At 42.5% G+C, this 21,853-nt stretch overlaps 2 protein-coding genes across 3 annotated transcripts in view; one reads left to right on the top strand and one right to left on the bottom strand.

Moving 5' to 3' along the window:
* Positions 1–1,649, top strand: part of LOC149069932 (ubiquitin-like protein 3) — a 94,627-nt gene extending 92,978 nt beyond the window's left edge. Inside the window, exon 5 of the mRNA XM_089249621.1 lies at positions 1,456–1,649. Within this exon, the coding sequence (XP_089105747.1) occupies positions 1,456–1,520 (65 nt within the window). The 3' untranslated portion in view covers positions 1,521–1,649. The remainder of the gene's footprint in view (positions 1–1,455) is intronic.
* A 7,204-nt stretch (positions 1,650–8,853) lies between these two features.
* Positions 8,854–21,602, bottom strand: LOC149069931 (uncharacterized). Of its 2 annotated transcripts, none has more exons than XM_089249880.1 (5): positions 21,427–21,602; positions 14,319–14,671; positions 13,898–14,205; positions 11,421–11,855; positions 8,854–9,241 (listed from the first exon to the last, which is right to left on the bottom strand). In XM_089249880.1, exons 1-5 carry the CDS (start codon positions 21,479–21,481, stop codon positions 8,905–8,907), a joined length of 1,488 nt encoding a protein of 495 aa, XP_089106006.1. In that variant the 5' UTR covers positions 21,482–21,602; the 3' UTR covers positions 8,854–8,904. The 2 variants fall into 2 exon arrangements, with proteins under 2 accessions (XP_089106006.1, XP_089106005.1); XM_089249879.1 differs by lacking the exon at positions 21,427–21,602 and adding an exon at positions 19,505–19,749.
* Positions 21,603–21,853: the final 251 nt, after the last annotated feature.

Below are 21,853 nucleotides of genomic sequence, written 5' to 3'. Positions count from 1 at the left end.
CCTCTAGTTAATTTTTTTTCCATTCTTACTGCTTTGAGGGATTTTTTTTTTCCTCCAGCTCATTTTTTTTCTTTTTGCTCTGGAGCAAAACCTCCAGCTCGTTTTTTTAAATCCTTCTCCCTTCTGGTGCAACTTTTCTTCCCCCCCCCCCCAAGCTCATTTTCTTTTTCAGTCTCGCTGCTCTGCTGCAACCTTTTTTATCCTACCAGCTCATTTTTTTTCCGTTCTTCCTGCTCTGGGGCAACCTTTTTTACCTTCTCATTTTTTCCATAATTCATGCTATGGGGCAAATTTTTTTACCAGCTCATTGTATTTTATTCCTCTTGCTCGGTGCACCCCCTTTTTTTTTTTCCTCCAAGTCATTTTTTTTTATTCCTCCTGCTCTAATACAGTCGAATCCCGTTATAAACGAACGCCAAGAGACCGGAGGAATCTCTTCTTTGAAATGAAATTTCGTTATAAAGGAATTCTAGGTTACCTAGTATTGTTTCTATGTAAACTTATTTGGGGGATTAGAAAAGTGTTCGTTGAAATGAGATTTTCGCTATAACGGCATTCGTTAAAACGGGATTCGACTGTAGAATTTGTTTTTTCGCCCAATTCTTTCATACATTCTTCCTGCTCTGGAGCAACCTTCCGTTCACTAGCCCTTTATTGTTCCTGCTCTAGAGGAAACCTTTCCTTCCCCCAGCTCATTTTTTTACATTATTCATTCTCTGGGGCATGTTTTTCCATTCTTGTTGCTTTTAACCAGTCAAGTGGTTACGACTGCATTTGCCGTCGCTGCCATACGTAATGGTGGTGCCTACGACGGCATTTGCCGTCGCGCAAACTTTTTTTGGTCTTTTTCAGGGAAACCTTTTTTTTCCTCTACCTTATTTTCTTTTATTCTTCCTGCTCTGGGGCAGTGCCGTCTTAAGGCATGGGCCCACCCGAGCACGGCTCGGGGGCCTCAAGCGAAGAGGGCCTCACAAAAATCAGATCTAGTTGAAATTTTCGAGAAGTTGTTTGGTAGGGCGTCAGAAAAATCAATTGGCCCGGGGGCCCAAGATACTCTTAAGACGGCCCTGCTCTGGGGGGGGGGGGCAACCTTTCAGCTCTTTTCTTCTTCTTTTTTTTGTTCTTCCTGATCTTCCTGCTCTGTGATTCAACGTTTTTTTCTCCTATTCATTTTTTTTTCATTCTTCGTGCTTTGAGGCAACCTTTTTTTCCCCTCATGCTCATATTTTCAATTCTTCCTGCTCTTGGGCAACCCATCCTTCTGCGAGAAACTTTTAGTTCGCCTTTGCAATACAGTTTTTCCTCTTGAATTTCTACATGAGGTTGGAGGCAGTTTGTTTAATATTTGCGTTGGTATGTAAATCGGAAAAATTTATAGTAACATAGATCAACTAGTTATTTTGATTGATTGTTGTTTTGACAAGTGATAAATTTTAATCATTTTTCATGTTTCAGATCAGAGGCAAAAGTCGAAGGATCGGAGCGGCAGTTGCTGTTCGGCCAGTTGCTCAATATTGTAAGAGGAAAACGTGACCCATTGGTAGAGTTACATTCGTATACTCTATATGTGCAAGAAGATATTATGGACGACGATGGCCAGTTTCAAAACAGCTAATAACATACATATATATATATTAAGAGACAAATTTAAAAAAAAAAAAAGAGTTCAAAGCCGGACACAAACAGCAACCACCGAAGAAACTCTCTCTTTAGGATTATATTAATATCGTGAACTTATGGACACGATTCAATTCTCTTATTTCTTTGGCTTTCATTCCCTCCATTCCATAAGCGATGGCAACGCCATCTATATGTACATACATAACACATACTTATAGCGAATGAGAGCATTGGGGAAGCCAGTGGAGATTCGTTCTTTGTCTTGAAGAATCCAAGTAGGATTGATTATTTGCAGAACTTCAATTCAAGTAGTTTATATGTGTGTGATTTTTCTCCCCTGCCATTACTAGTTTTTTTGCTCCCACATGTTGGCTAAATCCCGCCAATTTTCTATGGTAATAACAAGATAATTATCGTACTAAAAATGTTCAATTCATTCATTTTTTTTTTTATTAACTCATGAACATATCACTCCTTGTCATATCCATTTTTTTTAAATAATTTTATTGGCGAGATTTTTGTGTTTTATTTTTGAAATTTATTTATTTGTGTTACTGATATGACTTTTGTTTAATCGTCATGACTCGACATTATTGGACCTTTTTCTTCAAAAATATCAGCGGGAAATGTATCCAGAATACGATCTGGTAGCCATTTGGCGCCTTTCTTTTGTCTTACTGGCTTCTTTCGAGTTGTAACACGTGTGTAGCAGCTGTGGATTTAATATCAGGTAACTCGTAACGATAGCGTTGTTATCCCTTGGCGATATAGATTTTTAAAAAGCAAATAGCGTCTGTCTTTTTTCCCTTGAGAGCACGCCCTCATTCCAGTGACGCCATCATCGGATGCGCGCGTGGCGGCAGTTGATTGGCGGAGAAATCCCACGTGATGGAATTTAAGATATACCAGATCTGTATTTGGCATATATAATATTTGTTCTGTAAATAAACTATATGTTTCGTGCTCGTGCGGATCAATAGGCAGAGGAATTTCCACCTTCACCAGCAGCAGCAGCAGATTGTGATCAGGAATGTCTTAGTGCAATTTTTTTGTACATAGAAAGTTTTACACGAGAGGTTAAAATATATACAGTGTGTGCAGAAAATTTCTGAATTATCGTGAAGATTCGTTTCGTTTTTAGTCCACGTGACATGATATAACAATATGTGATATTATGTTTTTGCTTTGTTGTTCAGTCTTTGTTCGTTGTTTGTTTTTTTTTTTTTTTCCGGTGAAAAGTTTTGTTTGGTTTTTTATTTCTGTGTGTAAATTTTACCGAAATTATCGATTATATTACATATACGAATTGCTGCTTGTGCTTGAATAATCTTGTTGGCAGCTCTTGTGAGAAATATATTGTGTAGTCTATACATATATATCGAATTATTATATATTCGCCTGGATTAGCACTTAGAAAATATTTGGGCACACAATGTTTTTTTTTTTAGGAAGCAAAAGTTACTACTATCACGTGTTATGAATGCACGCATGATATATGAGATGGGGGATCCTTTCTAAAGGAAGGGTGGCTCCATTCACAAGCCGTTCGCTGAAAGTCAATGCGAAAAATTGGGCGGAAACGGGTCTTTAAGGAATATTGGTTTCGTTCGTGTGAGAGATAGGATAGGGAGGGTTTTCATATACATACTATGAAGGCTAGCCTCTATGTCACAGCAGAGAAATCATCGAAAACATTCATAGAAATTAAACTTAAGGAATAGGAAAGCCGTCATCCAAGGCTAGCAAGACGTCTGAGATTGTTGATAGGAAAACTTTCACTCTGCGGTATAGATTTGTTTAAGAAAGCTCACATTGAAATTAATTGACTAAACTTCCCTAAAATGAATTGATTCATTTTTTTCCATTCCGGAAAAAGCAGTCTTTCCGCTCGGGGATGAAAATTCAATAATTAATTTAAGATATGTATATTCATTTTTATGTCTTGTCCCTTTTATTTTCGAGGATTTTCTTGCAGATAGACGGTGTGAATTGAGCTTTTTTTTTTGAACCTATTTACTTTTTTTTCTTAAAGAGCCATTCATTGTCTGTGTTCCGCTGTAGAAGAGGTTTCTCAATTTTAGGTTAATATAGGCGTGACGATTATCGATGAATTATAGTAGAAGATTAAGATAACGTGGAGAGAAAGAAAACTAGACTCAATAAGGAGCTACGATCTCTTTCTTACCCAATGGCGTTAAGAGCCGGAGATGCAGTTGGTGCTCGAAAATCCGTAGTATTCTGTAGCATCAGTCTGAGCACTCCTACGATTCATTCAGGTATCAAGAATCTGCTATATAAAGCTCATGCCGAGCACCGCACCCACAGGTGCATAACACTTCCGACGCCTCTGCTCTTTCTGTTGAAGGACGCTTGTTAGAATGAGAAACTAAAATAGACAAAGTTCTCTCTCCCCTTAAGAAGATCTTCCGCCAAGTAAAATAAAAATCAGATCAAAGAATCATAATAATTATGCTTCTCCATTTCATATCATCAGAAAATACAAAAACTAGAAGCTGGCGTGACAACTATTAACCATCTTGATAGTTTTGAAGCTAGCCTTATCTTAGAGTTAATATTTTCATCAGAGCCTGTTTAGTTGAACTGTTATTGCAAGCTAGCGCGAACCTCGAATCTGTGGAGTGACGAAATTGCCAACCGATTAAGTATGAACTGGACGTGACAACTATCGACTATCTTTATGGGATGAGACTAGTCTTACGGCTGTGCTCATAGTGGAGCGAAGAGGTACGAGTTACAAGAATCGCGACTAGGAAGAAAAAACGCATAGGAGTGGAGGAAGAGATGTCCGCACATAAAACAAAGAGGAGGAGGAGGATAGAGAAAATGGCCCGAGGGTTCTAAAATATAAGGGTGTGTTGATGATGAGCGTTCCGCAGAAGAGGGAAAGAAAAAAATAGAAACGGACCAATCAGCAGATAGTGAAAACCGATCGTGTTGAAAACAAAAAAACAGGTTTGTTCGAATCTCGCAACTTGTTGAGTGCCCTTTTCCCTCCTCGTTGCTGGAGTATGTGCTGTGTAGAACAAAACAACACAATCGTTCTCGTCGCTAGTTTCTATTATGCACTCCCGTACCTCTTGGTAGTCTCACTATGTGCACGGCCTTGGAGTTAATACTTGCGTCAGAACCTGTTTAGCCGAACTATATACTGTAGGCTCAAGTCGAACCTAGAAATATGTCGAACCGATTAAGTACCACACACTGCAATTCCGTTTCCTCCTCTTTTCGCACCGGCATTCAGCTCGAACGAATCGATAAATGAAACCGTTCACTTTTTAGATGATCTCATCTCACATTATAGAGTGATAAATAACAATATAACACAGAAAATAAACTAGAAAAGCATAAAAATGACTCGCCGGGAACAAAATGTCGATCGATACATGAGCATGCCAAATGTATTAATGTGATTCTGCTCGACGTTAATATGTATATTAAAAAAATAAAGTTTTTTTTTTTTTGTTGTTGTCGTCACACGTGAGAACGACACACACACTCGCAATATACTACTGTATATGTAAATATATATATAAAAAAAATACTAATTTTTCTGGATCTCCTCGTCCTGAGAATCAGTAGTTATGTAAATAAATAAATATATGCTGCATGTTAGCTTCATGTACATTCGATGGTAACATGGCCAAGTGATAGTGTTAAATCATGTGTGAGTGCAAAAGCCTGTTTTTCCAATTTTTTTTTTTTTTTTTTAAATTTAGATTAAAAATTGTACATTCGGAAATGTATATCTGGAGTTTGATCGTAAATTATATATATATAAATATACAGTATATGTAATTCGTAAATACAGCTTTATCATGTATTCATAAACACACACACATATATATATATATAAATTTTTTATAGTGATGATCGCGCGTGTGTATATTTCGATTCGCTTTCAGTTTTCCGTTGTACGTTCTTCTCTCTTCCTTGTACGTATTGAAAAGTTAAAAAAAAAAAAAAAGAAGCTTTTTGTCCTCCGGTTCCATTTTTCCACGAAACGTCCATCGATTTCCCCGAATTATTATTATTTGGGGGAAATTTTTCGAATTGATTGATTAATTGTAACCAATGCTAGAATGTGTCTGTGTGTGCGTGTGTCTATATACACATGTATGTATATGTATGACGTATGTTTGTGCGCGTGACGTATCAATCCGTTGACAAAAAAAAAATAATGCAGTTGGAAATGATAAATTCATAGGAATTAAAATACGTTGTTTAGTCAGAAAAAAAACCAAATGTCTTTTGTATTGAAGTTATTTAATGCGAATTTGTGTGGAATCATTTTTTAAAAAATCTTTTGAACCATTGAAAGGATCCACTGATCAGCAAATCCAGCGATTTCATTTTATTGGTGAATCAATGAACGTTGACAAAATGTCGAAGCGCTTCGGTAGCCAAAACGGTTTCGTTTTGTTTACGAAAAGCCACCCACCCTTAAATGAAATGAAACACACACACAGAGAAGCGTTTTATCTCACTCAAAATACTTATAAGTACTCATCTCAGTGGCTGATCAAACGTTTCCGTTTTGTTTACTGAAGGCCACCCGCCCATAAATTTGCGTAAACAAGAAACAGAAGCGTTTCATTGGCTGAAAATACTCACGCAATAGCTGATAATACGTTTCAGTTTTGTTTACGAAAAGCCATCCACTCATAAATGAACTTAAATAAGAAATAGAAGCGTTTCATCGTCTAAAAATACTCACAGAACAGCTATGGAAACGCTTCCGTTTTGTTCACTGGTAGCCACCCACCCGTAAATGAACATAAACAAAAAACAGAAGCATTTGATCGTCTAAAAAGTATTCATCGATAGCGTTGATCAAATGCTTCCGCTTAGTTTCCGAAAAGCCACACACCCACCCGTAAACTAACGTTAATGGGAAACTCGGTCAGCGAAACTAGTGGTTAAATTTTTCCTCTGAAGACGGCACCCATTGGTGTTGAAATGCATTAGGACTTTTATTATTTTTTGTGTATTTGCCTTATTCGTTGGTGTCTTCTAAATAACGTTAACAAGGTATGAAACTCTTCAATGACCAAAAAATATCCACGAGTCAGCCTATCAATATCGTACATGTGTGCGTTTTCGTTTTGTTTACTAAAGGCCATCCACCCGTAAATTACGGCAAACAAGAAACAGAAGCGTTTATAATCGGCTGAACATTACTCGTGGAAGTGAAGACGCTTCCGTTTTGATTAAACAAAAGCCACCCACCCGTAAATGAACGTAAACAAGGTACTGAAACGCTTCGATGACCACGGATTCCAGCTGATCAAACGTTTTCGTTTTGTTTACTGAAGTCCAACAACTCGTAAATTTGCGTAAATAAGAAACAGAAGCGTTTCATTGGCTGAAAATACCCATTCAATTGCTAATAAGAAGCTTCAATTTTGTTCACGAAATACCACTCACTCGTGAATGACCGTAAACAAGAAACAAACATTTTATCGTGTAAAAAATACTCATGGGACAACTATTGAAACGCTTCCGTTTTGTTTACGAAATTTTCCCCACCCACAAAACGAAAGAAAAAAATCATTTCACCGTGTCGGAACATTAATGGATCAGCTGGTGAAACGGTTGAGTTACTTTAGTGCAGGCATCTTCAACCCGTTGCTGGTGGCGAGCACCACGATGCTCTCTGAGGCACCCAGAGTGCTCGTGTCCGATTTCGTGCTCGCGAGCACTCTTCATCAACTTTCCAGTTGAACACCCTTTACAAATTTCATTCAAGTATTGAAATCGTGCTGATTTCAGGCATTCGTATGCCAAACGTGTCGTAACGGTGCTATTCTTTTAATGTTGGATACAGGCAGTGTTCGCGACAAGAAAAAGGTTGAAGATCTATGCTTTAGTGAATAGAATTATGCATCCCCGAAAGAACTTACATAAGAGCAGTGGAGAATCGCGTTTCTTTTTTCCCCCCCCCCTCATCGGCCAATCAAACACTATCGTTTTGTGGAAGTTGTTTGCCTTCTATAAGGAATATGAGAGGTAAAAACAATCCATCGGTGGAAGAGCATTCACAGATCAGCCGATTAAAAAGGCTTCTATATTAATCACGAAAAACAACCTGCCCGTAAATAAGGCACAGAAGCGTTTTATCAGCTGAAGTCATACACGAATGCGTCAAACGCTTGAGGAACTTCATCGTTCAGCAATGCAAGAACTTAAATAAGTGGAAGCGTTTCATCGGCTGGAAATACGTTCACAGCTAATGAAACGCTTCCGTTTTGTTCACGAAGTCCCTCATGCACAAGTCAAATCAAACATAAGTGTTTCCTTGCTTTATATAAAGCATTCACAGATCAGCCGATGAAATGCTAAAATTATTTTAAAGCAGTGATCTTCAACCTTTTTTTCTTCTTGTGAACCAGTTGAGATTAACCCTATAAGCGGTTTTTACAATTTTCCTGATCCGCATCATAACTACCACAGTCGAAATCATTAAACCCCTTCCAGAAATTACCACCTATTTTCAAGACTATTGTATTTCAATTTGGCATGAGCTGATAAATGCCTTCCCCCCCCCCCCCCTCTGCAATAATCGTGCACTACCTCAAAGGGAAAAGAAAAAAACAACCAATAAGCTTATTGGTTACATTCGAATGTAACCGATACACTTATTGGTTGCGTTTTTCAAGTTTTATGAAAGAACTCCTATCAAACTTTTATAGTGTAATCCCGGTTTAGAAGTTTTTTTTCCTATTTTTTTGGATTTTCAACATGCACGCGTCAGGCATGCGGTCGAAAAAAAATACACTCCCGAGGAAACTTTTTACATGCCCCGGGCGCGTATAATTACAATCCTTACATTCTTGGTAACACACGAGGCATTGACCGATTACTGCGAGCAAGAAAGATAGCAAGACGTCACGAGGCGCTTTTCAGTTGATGCTAGGCGTTATTAATAACGATCTTATTCACAAAAAATGATGGCCATAGAGAAAAAAAAGCCACTCAACTTCGCCAAATGTAAATTTCGAATAATATTTCACTGAAAGTGGCGTAATAGTACTAATTGTGATCAATCACGATGCGCTAAATTCCTTTAGAATGTATCTAGGAATGTAAGGGTTGTTTGTACGCCCCCCGGGCATGTCGAGGAATAGATTTGTCCAGCTCTGATCGATAGATACCCCGCATGGCGCGTATTCGCCAATTTTAGAAAAATTATATAATACGTGAATAGCTCTGATACACTATGTACAAATACTTATTTATTCAATTATTTACATAACGGGTCACTGTTCAGGCTTCGAAAAACACGTAGTCTTTCAGAAAGCTAGGAATACTCAGGGACTGGATCGTCGACACGAACCCCGGGCCCCACCCGAGAGATCTCCTGAGCGCGATCCTGGCGGAGTGCATGAGAGAAAAGGGCTGCATTGCCCTATCCAGAAGGATTTTCTTGTGCTCGTCGCTCATCTGGCGCGAGTTCGTGATGAAATGCACGTCGAAGGACTCGCAGGCCTCGACGATGAGGCTCATCACTTCGGGGATGAGGCCCAGGTGAAGGCGATGGATCACCTTGACGATACCCAACGGGTCGTCCCTCTGGCCGCGTAACACCACACGGGCACCATACCTGTTGTGAAGAAAAGAGGATAAACGTTGAAATTAGTTTTCTTGAAATGTCGAGAGATAGTAGGCAATAAAAGCTGGGGTTGCACAAGCCTGCGAGCCAAAAACGGCCCAACAACGGGGCTCCATCCGGCCCACGAAAGTTTTTCCAGTAGAAAAGTATCAAGACACACAGCACGACAAATGCCTTCGCTGACCATATTTCTTTCGTTAAAAATACGGGCTACCGCTGGAAAAGTCGTAAAGTTTCTATTTGAGGCCCAAAAATTGCCAAATGCAAGTAAATTTGTCACTTATAATAATCAAGTTATATTATTATAATTATGCCTTCTAATTGTCATAATTAATTATAGCCATATCTCACATATTCGTCAAACATGCACTTTTTTTTGCCAATTACACGTGCCTATCATTTTCCGTGATTGACAATATTTTAGCTATTTTTGGCAATTATACTTGCCTTTGATCATTTTTCAGCTGTAACTGGCAACTTCACTTGTCTTGCCTTTGACATCTTTTTTTTTTACTTTAATTGACAACTTTATTTGCCTTTGATACTTGACTCTGACAATTTTTCCGGCTGTAATTGGCAACTTGTCTTTCAAAAAAAAAAATTCCGGCTGCAACTATGACCTTGCCTTGGACAACTTTTTCGGCTGTAACTGGACACGTTACTTGTGCTTGGCAATTTTTGGGGGCTGCAACTGGCAACACCCCTTTGTCAATGAAAACATTTTTCGTCTGTAATTGGCAACATTACTTGCCCTGGTAACATTTTTGGCGATATCCCGTATTTTTACGAAAGAAATATGGTCAGATGAGGTATTTATCATGTGCGTGTTGACATATTTTCTACCGGAACAACTTTCGAGGATCGGATGGAACCCCTTGGTGGACTGCATTTGGCCGCAGGTTGTGCATCCCAGATACACTGAAGAGCCAAAAAAACTGGTAAACCTGCCTAATATCGTGTAGGGCCCCCGCGAGCACGCAGAAGTGCCGCAACACGACGTGGCATGGACTCGACTAATGTCTGAAGTAGTGCTGGAGGTAATTGACACCATGAATCCTGCAGGGCTGCCCATAAATCCGTAGGAGTAAGGGGGGTGGAGATCTCTTCTGAACAGCACGTTGCAAGGCATCCCAGATGTGTTCAATAATGTTCATGTCTGGGGATTTAGGTGGCCAGCGGAAGTGTCTAAAGCCAGAAGAGTGTTCCTGGAGCCACTTTGTAACAATTCTCGACGTGTGGGGTGTCTCATTGTCCTGCTGAAATTGTCCAAGTCCAACGGAATGCACAATGGACATGAATGGGTGCAGGTGATAAGACAGGATGCTTACGTACCTGTCACCTGTCAGAGTCGTATCTAGACGTATCAGGGGTCCCATATCACGCCAACTGCACATGCCCCATACCATCACAGAGCCTCCACCAGCTTGAACAGTCCCCTGTTGACATGTAGGGTCCATGGATTCATGAGGTTGTCTCCATACCCGTACACGTCCATCAGCTCGAAGCAATTGGAACCGAGACTCGTCAGACCAGGCAACGTGTTTCCAGTTCAACAGTCCAATGTCGGTGTTGCCGGGCCCAGGCGGGGCGTAAAGCTTTGTGTCGTGCAGTCATCAAGAGTACACGAGTGGGCCTTCGGCTCCGAAAGCCCATATCGATGATGTTTCGTTGAATGGTTCGCACGCTGACACTTGTTGATGGCCCAGCATTGAAATCTGCAGCAATTTGCGGAAAGGTTGCACGTCTGTCACGTTTAATGATTCTCGTCAGTCGTCGTTGGTCCCGTTCTTGCATGGTCTTTTTCCGGCCGCAGCGACGTCGTAGATTTAATTTTTTACCGGATTCCCGATATTCACGGTACACTCGTGAAATGGTCGTACGTGAACATCCAAATTTCATCGCTACCTCGGAGATGCTATGTCCCATCTCTCGGGCGCCGACTATAACACCACGTTCAAACTCACTTAAATCTCGATAACCTACCATTGTAGCAGCAGTAACCGATCTAACAACTATACCAGACACTTGTTGTGTTATATAGGCGTTGCCGACCGCAGCGCCGTACTCTGATTGGTTCCATATCTCTTTATTTGCATACACATGCCTGTACCAGTTTTTTTTGGCTTTTCAGTTTATAAAATGTGATCGAGTGTTCAGTAGCGTAACTTACTTCAACAGGAGCTTCACGAGTTCCAGTTGCGGCTGCTCGCAGCAGTGGAAGTACTCTCCGAGGGGAGTCTTGAGTACGGGTCCGACCTCCGAGGCGGTGAAGGCATTCGGATTCGCCCCGTTTTCCAGCAACTTCTTGACCACCTGGCACTTATTCCTAACGTTCTCCGTGAGCGAGAGGTGGAGTGCCGAACCCACCACGGTGGACTCGGCGTTCACGTCGGCGCCGGCGTTTATGAGATACTGCATTATGTGCAGGAAACCCCTGAGCACGGCGAAGTAAAGAGGCGGAGGTTTGTCGTATTCCGGAGGGAACCGGACCGCGGAGCCATTCTCGACGAGGATCTCGACCAGCTCCAAGTTCCCCGTCAGCACCGCGTAATGCAGGGCCGTGCGCTGGTCCGAGTCTGTCATGGCGTTCACGTCCGCATTGTGACTGTAAAGAGAAATCAAGTAGTCAATATAGCAGTCAATGGTCATCACCAGACCTTAAAGAGGAAAAAAGAGTCTTTGTCATAGCTACTGTTTGGCGAGATTGTGTGTTCATTGGCGATCTATCTTTTTCCTGAAATAGTCTTTACGGGAAAAATAATATTTCATAACAACCACTAGAAAATCCTGGTAGTGGGATAGGGAATTCTGAAAATCGCCAAGAATTTTGATGTAGGGATGGAAGTCCAGGGGTTCTTAACCTATGTGTCATGACCCAAACTTGATTCACCAGGTCTTCCGAGAAAGGTCATGCAAGTCCATTTACAGTCAGGGATTCTTGTTCTATGGATCACTACACAAGTTTGATTCTCAAAGGCTTCCGAAATATATCGTACAAATACACTTACAGCCAGAGATTCTTGCGCTACGACCCCGCACTTGATTCATGGAGGGTCTTCCGAGAATGATGAATCTACTCAGAGTCAGGGATTCTTGATCTATGGATCACCACTTATGTTTGATTCTCAGGGGCTTTGAGATGGGTCGTAAAAATCCACTTGCAGCTATGGGTAACGACCCTAATTCGCAGACGAAATCACGACCTTGATTCGCAGGGAATTTTGAGATGGATACAAATCCGCCAGAGTCCTGCTACGAACTCACTTATTGCGTCACCGGTTTAACTAATTTTCAAAAAACAAAATCTCATGGGTCGCGAAGCTGATCTTTTTGTTGATTTTGGGTCACGGCTGGGAAAGGTTAAGAACCCTGTGGTAGTTCATCTCTAACGAGGTTACCATAACATTCACAGGAAAAAAGGACTCCACCGATTAGTCAGGTACGAAGACCTGTTTTTCTCGTTATGGTCATCGGCGATGATGCCAATATTACATGAAAAACAAGACATGCGGTTCCTCCCACCACGTTAACATTCCTCAGATATGCCAACTATTACTAAACCACACACGCACCTCGTCCATGTTCCTCTGCGGAACTTCTGACGAATAGGTACACGTTGAAATAGACGTGTACATATTGTGAACCTAACGTAAAGTTTTGTTCCTATGTAATGCTTGTTATAGTGCCGCCATCTATTTTTAGAGCAGTGAATGAAGTGTAGTGATTGAATATTTCTACCGTTGTAGGCCTGTTGCTCTCTGTGCCAATTGAGGAAAACTTGAAATGACGGCGCAAGCACGCGTACCCCAAGAACATCACTTGTATGTGTTCGCATCAGATGGCGCCACTATACTGGAAAACAACAACAATTATTTTCCAACCAAAGCTTAGCCTTTTAATACGTACATAGTATTTTCGGAGTGTTGCTTTCTAACGTAAGGTTTTAAGCAATTTGGCGTCGAGAATTGTTCTCCCTCTCACTTTGCTTAATTTTGAATGGGAATAAGAAAGAGGGTTATCCTCAGGATGAATTTGGAGTGGGGCCCTAGGAACATCTTAATACACCGGACACTAGGACACAGCCTGGGAGGGGCCTCAGGTAAATAAGATCTTGTGCTATGGTTTTGAAAAGTATCTAATTTGTCTTGTTGGTATTTGCCAGGCCTATATAGTAAGGGCTGTCTCATCCCTTTGAAGTTGTTCTTGTCACCTTGGCTCAGTGGGCGTTGTCTCGGATCATATGCGTGACGTCATTGCTCTAATACTTTTTAACGAAAGCGTGACCTTGATCTAATACCAAGTTGACCGGTTCTGTCAGCAGGGCGATGACTTCATCGGGTACTGACTCCGGCGCGTCATAAGACAGCCCTCATTATATAGCGCTGGGTATTTCCAAACGGTAGTAGGGACCGGCAGGGGGCGAGACTAAACAAACAGTTTTTTGAACAATTTGGTGAACATTTTTCTTTGGTTTCACAGTACGTTTTTTTTCCCTAGAAACGGAAAAAAAAGAGGGAAGGAATTCAGAAAATCACTGAAAACGAGGATAAAAAGGGATAAATTCAAAAACGTATGAGGACGCTTAAAATGACATCAAGAATGAGGACTTTTGGCAACCCCTACAATACCATCGATGGTGATACGAACCTTATGAGGAGATATACGGCCTCGACGGCTTCCGGATTACGACAGGCCTTCATGAGGGGCGTCATGCCCTGCAGGTCTCGAGCATTTGGATCCGCTCCGTATTTCAGCAGCAGCTCCAAGGAGTAGATATCCAGTGGATCGACGAGGTTTATCTCTTGCCCCAAGTAATACGCAGCGTTGGGATTGGCGCCGTACTGCAGCAGGAGCTTTGCAGTCTCGTGCTCGCTGTAACGTATCGCCAGTCGAAGAGGCTCGTCTGCCAACGTCGCCCTCGGAGGGTCTCCGTAAGCTTGGTCGCCAGGGTTCAACTTTAGGAGAACGGGAGAAAAAAAATAATAATAATTCAACACGTTTGTGTCTGAGGAAAGCAAACAAAATGGAGTTAGTTGAGCGTGGGCTGTGCGTGTGCGTGTGTACTCACTTCAGTGAATCTGATTCGCCCTCCGTACCTCAACAGGACGTGTATCAGGTCCGTGTAACCCCTCTCTGCGCACAGGTGCATCGGCGTGTAGCCGACCTCGTCCATGAGGTTCGGGTCGGCACCCCTCTCCAGTAAGTACTCGACGAGGTCCTCGTTGTGCTGGAACACTGCGAAATGGAGTAAGCGGAGCCCCTTCGTCACCGGCTCGTCGACGTCCAAGGGGAAGTGGTTGTCCTGCCCGCTGTACAGCATGTCGACCAACTTGTCCATCGGGAAATCCCGGATGATGCAGTCTGCCAAGTTTCGCAGTGGCCTCCTCGACCTCTCGGTGCGTTGCAGGGACTCGTAGACATCTTGAAAGAATGCCATAAGAAAAGATCTATTCATCTTGTGAATCTCGTATAAAGAGCCTCACAATTGAATGCATTTCATAAATTATGACGATTTGGGAGCAGAGCTAGTGTAGAAGTCATGCAAAATTAAGCCTAACTTCGATTTTAGCCTTGGACTAAGCTCTCATTTAGGGGTAGAAGGGCTAGATAGGGATACATAGGGCTCTCATAGGGGGGGGGGGGAGGTCACATGACAGGTAAAACATTTCATGGTTGATAAGTGGAAATAGTTTTGTTCTAGGTTTCTAGATAAGTAGGAGCTCGGGCAAATTCCAGTTCACGCAGGGTGGTGCCCGTGCCCCACCCCACCACCACCAGCAGCAAACAATTGAAATATCATAAGAAAATACTCTTTATATGCTATACTTATACTCACGTGCTTTTAATAATCTGAAAACTACTTGGCGATAATTCGCCCATTAGTATTTGAATCTATCATGATTACCCCTTGGGGGGCGGGGGGGTTGAATTTTCAGAAATCCCGTCTTAGTGGGTGTTACGTTATGGAGTATAATACCCATATAACCTTTGAACCGCCTTACATGACCCCACCCCTCAGAGGTCTGAAATTTGAAGTCTCTCCTTAGTCTTATAAAATAAACAACTGGCTGAATTTCATATTCATAGCTTCAGCGATTTCAGCTTAGTGATTATTGCTACGTATAACCTTTGAACCCTCCACTTAAGGTGGGGTGGGGGGGGGTGAGTTTTGAAAAATCCCTTTTCAGTGAGTCTCTACATTACAAAATAAAAATACTGACCGAATTTGATATTTTTTCACTTCAGCGGTTTCGGATCGGCGTGTTGCCTCTATTCATGGGTGGGAATACGCGCCCCCCCCCCTCCCAGCGTCAAAGGTGAAGTCGACTGATCTAATGTATATATGAATTGACATCATCATCATCTTACCCCCCCCCCCCACCCCCAGCAATAATGACCATGCCCCCCCCAGACTTCCAAGTCTATCTCCGCCTATGCCTCTATATAACCTTTAAGCCCCTCCCCCCCCCCCATCCCTTGTGACCCTTTTAGGGGTGGAATTTCGAAAAACGCTTCTTTAGTGAAATCGGATTGTGTCCTGATTTTTCATGGATGAACAGCAGGGACGCACGCAGGATCGACCTGATCATGAAATGGAACTACTGACCAAATTTCTTATTTGTAGCTTCAGTGGTTTCGTCTTGGCGTGATTTCTCTAAGAAACCTTTGAACCATCCTTAGGTGGGGGGGGGGGTCAAATTTCGAAACAACCCCCCCCCCTTCTTAACGAGTCTTTAAGCCCCGTTTACGTGGCTTTCAGTTTATGCCGGTATTACCCCGCCCCATTCTTTCCGGTAGTCGTCACTGGCCACGTGAGTTGAACGGAAATGGTTGGCTCAAGATGGCTGACAACAGTGGTTGTCACGTGGCACAAAGGATTATAGGAGAGGAGGTCAAAGTCACCCACCATTATTCCGCCAACAAAGAAGAGTCTCCTTTGAGAGATTTCCATTCCTCCTTTTTTTTTTCCCTCCCATCAGGAGGAAAAAAAGTTGCACATGCAGGTAATAATCACCAAAGCAACGCCCCTCCCCAAGCTTACACATGTAAACGGGACTTTTTACGTCATGGAATAATAATAGTAATACTACTGACGACATTTCATGTTTATAGCTTCAGCGGTTTCGGCTCGGCGATGAGGAATAAGTCAGTCAATGAATCAGTCAGGGTATGTTAGTGTATAATGAATCCGACCTATTCAGCCAAACAAAAAACGGGGAAAAAAGCGTCAAGTCTGAAAAAAAACCAGAATTTGTGAAGTTTCTGAGTGACCTACACGCAAACTGAGCAAATATTTTGGAAAGCGTAGAAAAAAATCCTATAAAAGGTCACGCCAATTCCATTGAAATATCTGGAAGACGGCGAGAAGGGAGTGGGGAGACAGGCCCGTTGCCAGAAATTTCGTTCGGGGGGGGGGGGGGGTGTGAACGGAAAAATTGATAGAACAATAGATTTGGCCATCTTTTTCCCTTTTTTCGGTCATTTTTTCACATTTCAGGGGAGGGCAGACCCCAAAGTCCCCCCCCCCCCGCTACGGCCTTGGGGAGGTGCAAATATTATTGTTTGGAAATTAAAATTCCCCTCCACAAGGACCTTAGGTATTAAGGCACTATCTAGGGTCACTTCCTGGGGCACTATTCAAGTTCACTTGAATTCGGACGCAAATTTTTCGGCCCTAGACTCGCACCTACGCCGTGGCTAGTAACGCTGTGCATGCCAGTGCACCTTTCGAATTTTTCAAAGCAGCCTCCGCTGGCCTTAAAATGAGTAAGCACACTAGCACTCGTACGAGGCATCATTTTCTTAATGAGATCGACGTACAACAGTTTGGCCTTTTCACATATGATGGCCTCCGAAACAGAACTAACTGTTCGACATCTTCAATTGCTTGCGATCTCTATTTCGTTACAGCACATTCAAACCTTTCGCTACATCAGCCTTCTTTTACTGCTTCCTTTCTCGTCCCCCAATGGAGACCTATCGTGGACGGCGACATCCCATACATGCTTCGGATTACAGCAATCTTAATCAGAGCCGTCTTAAGAGCATCATGGGCCTCTGGGCCAAATGGTTTTTCTGAGGCCCTACCTGGTAAATTCTAGAAAATTTCAACCGAATCTCATTTTTGTGAGGCCCCTCTTCTCTTGAGGCCCCCGGGCCTTGCCCGGGTGGGCCCATGCGTTAAGACGGCACTGATCTTAATGCCACCCTCGTGCTTTTCAATGATAATGCTGAGAACTGCTGTCAGACAGAGTTCATCAAGTTCGCGTAGCCAGCGTGATGTCTAGAGAATGTCAGGTGCCAAGCGGAGTTGTCCAGGGATCGGTGTTAGGCCCGATCTTATTTACTTTGTACACTTACGATATTACTCAGGCTGTGTCACCCATCTCTCTATTGCAATTCGCTGATGACGTGAAGTTATTCTCTCCAGTGGAAAACACTAGGGGCTTAAGAATTGCATGCCAACAACTTATCCAGTGGAGTTGTCAGTATAAGCTACCTATTTCATCATCAAAAAGTGGATCAATGCATTTAGGTAGACGCACCGATCCTGAATATTACCAACTAAGTAATGAAACGTTACAGCAATTAGATACATGCGTGGATTTAGGTATTGCAATGAGCCGCATTCTGGATTTCACTGATCATTATCATGGCATAGTCTGCAAAGCTAATAGAATTTCATATATGTTACGTACGGCATACCGTAAGTGTTATGCGCATACGTTGTCATATGCTTTCTGTGTGTACGTTCGCCCGACTCTGGAGTTCTGTTCGCAAGTATGGAGCCCTTACAAAATCAAGGACATACAGCTCCTCGAAAAGCCACAGAGGTCGTTTACTAAACGAATACCTGGCACGAGCGGTCTATCTTATTGCCAGAGACTTCAATTTCTGGGTTTACACTCACTGGAATGGCGTAGAATCGCTGCAGATCTGAAGATGTGCTACAAACTAGTCCACCAAAATGTTTATCTACCATCGAGAGAGCCTTTCTTTGAGATCATAGACAGGCGAGTTAACCTACGTAGGCATCGCTTCCAAATAAGAATACCAATGGCTAGAAGGGATAGCTTTTTCCACGGATAAACATGCCGTGTGGCAAGAATATGGAACAGTCTTCCATCAGAACTTGTATGTGCCTCCTACGCAAGATTTGCTTCCACTATTGGGGATTTCGACCTGACTCCGTATGCGAAGTGCTTCCCGTACTGACTGTTATTATTATTATTTTCTTCCAGTATAAGTGCATTTCATGCCTTCTGGGGTTATTGTAAATAAATAATTCATTCCTTCTTCAACTCGGTTGCGTTCTTGGCGTTCTTCTTCGAAGGCTCATTACTGTACTACAAAAAGGGGGAGGTGAAGATGGCGCATGTGTCGGCCTGCCTACATTCAATGGATATAGCAGATGAGGGCCGCCACCTTCAGTGACGTCACGAGCTCAGCGTGGAGGCCTTTTGATATATAGATCAGAGGTCTTAAACCTTTTTCTAGTCGCGATCACTGCCTGTACCCATCATCAAAAGAGCACCTTACGGCAATTTTGACATACGAAGGCATGAAATAAGGATGATTTCGATTTTTGAATGCAATTTGTACAAGGTTGGAACGTCGATGAAGTGCTCGCGAGCACGAAATCGGACAGGAGTATCGAGCGCTCTGGGTGCTTCAGAGAGAGAACCGTGGTGCTCGCGAGCAACGGGTTGAAGATGACTGCTGTATAGATGGTGCTGACAGTGCCGTCTTAACGCATGGGTCTACCCGGGAACGGCCCAGGGGCCTCAGAAAGTGAGTGAGAGAATAAAGAGAAGTGTTTGAATTTTTCGAGAAAAATCACCCATGATCTTCATGAGACGGCACTAGGGTGTTGACACATAGCGGCGTCTACTACTACTACAGTCGAATCCCGTTTTAACGAATACCGCTATAGCGAAATTCTCGTTGTAACGAACACTTTTCTAATCCTTCAGATAAGTTTACACAAGAACAATGCAAAAAAAAAAAAATGGAATTCCTTTATAACGAAATTTCATTTTAACGAAGTGATTTCTCTGGTCTCTTGGAGTTCGCTACAACGGGATTCGACTGTACTACTACTACTACTACTATAGCTCACTGTTTTGATGTTAGTGTAGGTCACCCCTTTCTATTCGCTAGGGGGCGCCACAAGCGCAAACAGTTGACGCGATTGAACGAGATGAAATCCGGCGACCAAAAACAATTATTAGTCGAAACCCAAACGAAACTCACCTTCGTAGATGGGCGATACCTTCGGAGGGATATCGAAGTAAAACTCCACTTGCCATTGTCTTGGAGGTGGCGGCTCTCTGTTGTCCATCACCTCACCCATATCGCACCCTTCAAATACTTATTAATTATTATTATCCGCTCGCCTTCTTTTTTCCTCCCCTTTTAACTCCCGATCCAGTTTTTCGGGTCGACGCTGAATCTTTTGAGTGAAGCGAAGACTTTTTTTGGCTGACTTTCAAAGGAAGGAACTGGCAATAAATTGGCTGCTGCATGCGTTGCATGTGCGATGCCCGCTTCCAAGATCCTAATTTTAGAACTGCTACTTTCAGTTCCGGAAAGGAAAGAGAGAGAGAGAGAGAAGAAGCGGATTTTTCAACAGTGATGATAAACACAAATGGAGAAGACGTGCAATCCACATCGGCCCTAAAGGCTTGGGAGAGTGACGGTTCGCAAATAATTTCTTATTATATGTAATAAGTTGTAGACCCCCTCCCCCCCGAAATCTTAATGTCTACCATGAAGGCGCCCCCCCCCCTTTTAGTCGGGAACGCCATGGCTCTGCTACCCGGACTCATCCCGTTGCCGAGATCTCTCTTCCAGCCCGGCTTAATGGAAGAGTCTGAAACAAAGTGTGTGTACCTAACAGTCTGAGTACGCATATGGTGCTGTGTCTGATTTTTCAGTGCTGTGCTGCAGTTATTCGATCTTAGTTACTAAATACTTCCTCTCATAGTTAGGAAAAAACTGATGACAGATGGCGGCACAACACATTACAAGCATTACACAGTAACAAACTTCACACGTTAGGTTCGCAGCACACGTACGCGAACATTTCAACATGTACCAATTAGTTAGAATATAGTTTTCCAACCTTTTTGTTCCATCTCGCCCCCTTCTTCAGAAATTTTTCTATCTCATCGCCCCCCCCCCAACTCAAACAAGCCCATAGAATCCAATGGTATAACCGTAGCTTCCATCGCCCACCAGGGGGCAATATTGCCCACTTTGGGAAACGCTGAGTTAGAAGTTCCACCCAGAAATGTGGACGAGGTGCTTGTATAGTTGCTGTTGTAGTAGTAGTAGTGGTGGTGCCGCCATCTATACTTCGAACTGAGATTGAAGTGTAATGATTGAATATCTATATCGTTGTAGGCCTGTCGCTCCCGGTGACGAGAATTTTTAACAGGGAGATCTCGGCTCGCATTCACGCCTCGAATTTGGGAACCACATAAAACTAACTTCAGCCGACCACCACTGTGGCGCCGATGGATGGGGATTGAACCCGGGTCCTCGCCAGGTTCGTCTCAAGAGCCTCCCCCCCCCCCGGGTCAGATGATTTTTCTCAGACCCTACCTGGCAAATTCTTGAAAATTTCAACCAGTTCGAATTTTTATGAGACTCCCGGCGGTGCCCGGGTAGGTCCATGCGCTAAGACAGCACTGGTCCTCGAGATGCGAGTCCGTCACTATGACCACTCAACAGAGACTACAGCCATCTAACAGCGAGAATGTTCTCAAAGAATGGAGGACATTCTATCAGCAGTAGCAATGCCATTTAAAGTTCTGCAAAAGAATCAAAAGAGCTAAAACAACATTTCATACTCCTATCGAGAGATGTCACCACAAGTACAATTTCAGGTGCAATCATAACAATATTACTACAGCAGTCTACCAATCACGAACAGTAGAATAGAATAAACGGGGAGGAAAAAAGAAACAACTTTGGTTCATAGGGTTACAATAAAGCTTCGCGACAATGAGAAGAGAGGAAAGAAAACACAGAGAACACTGGATTGAATTTATATTCTATTGGCCTTTGGACGAAATGTTTCGTCCGTGATCGTTATGGGGGGTTAATGAATAATTTCATTATGCTGTTAATAAAAAATACTTTGACGTTCTAGTTCAATTAGTATCAAATACCTTGTTCTATCGATGACGGCGGTCGATACGCAGCTATTATTCCAGTAAAATCCATAATGACCTTTACCTATTGACTGCACGCATTTCTGCAGAAAAAACCACTGAGCACAATGTATTCATGCGTTTCTAAATGAATACGTAACTGCTTCTAAATGGGGGGTAAACAAAGTCCGGAAAATGCATAACAAAACAAACGCAATAAAAGAAGGGGGAAAAAAGTAGATTCGATTATTTTCCGACAGGGGGCGCGAATGAAGAGTCTCTAAATAAAATCGGGGCATCGGGCCCAGAAAAGAAATGAACAGTCTTTACGTCGTATAATCAAGAGCGAGGTGTTTTTCTTTTCATTTCGTCGCGAATATTCTGGAAGGAATTCCCTTCGATAAGTTGCAGCTTCGGAATTATTTTAAGCGCTTTAGGTTTTGAA

Source organism: Pholcus phalangioides, unplaced genomic scaffold, assembly GCF_987345545.1.
Source record: "Pholcus phalangioides strain wild (caught in Gottingen) unplaced genomic scaffold, Ppha-v1.0 ptg000022l_1, whole genome shotgun sequence".
NCBI lineage: Eukaryota > Metazoa > Arthropoda > Arachnida > Araneae > Pholcidae > Pholcus > Pholcus phalangioides.
This window is presented reverse-complemented; position numbering and strand designations above follow the sequence as displayed.

What these genes read in the sequence shown, in the direction of transcription:
- LOC149069931 (XM_089249879.1), bottom strand. Translation starts at nt 19,604, where the DNA reads ATGGGTGAGGTGATGGACAACAGAGAGCCGCCACCTCCAAGACAATGG. An exon ending in GGCGAATCAGATTCACTGAA is followed by an intron (nt 14,206 to 14,318) that starts GTGAGTACACAC and finishes GTTCTCCTAAAG; the next exon opens with TTGAACCCTGGCGACCAAGC. An exon ending in GCCGTATATCTCCTCATAAG is followed by an intron (nt 11,856 to 13,897) that starts GTTCGTATCACC and finishes TTCTCTTTACAG; the next exon opens with TCACAATGCGGACGTGAACG.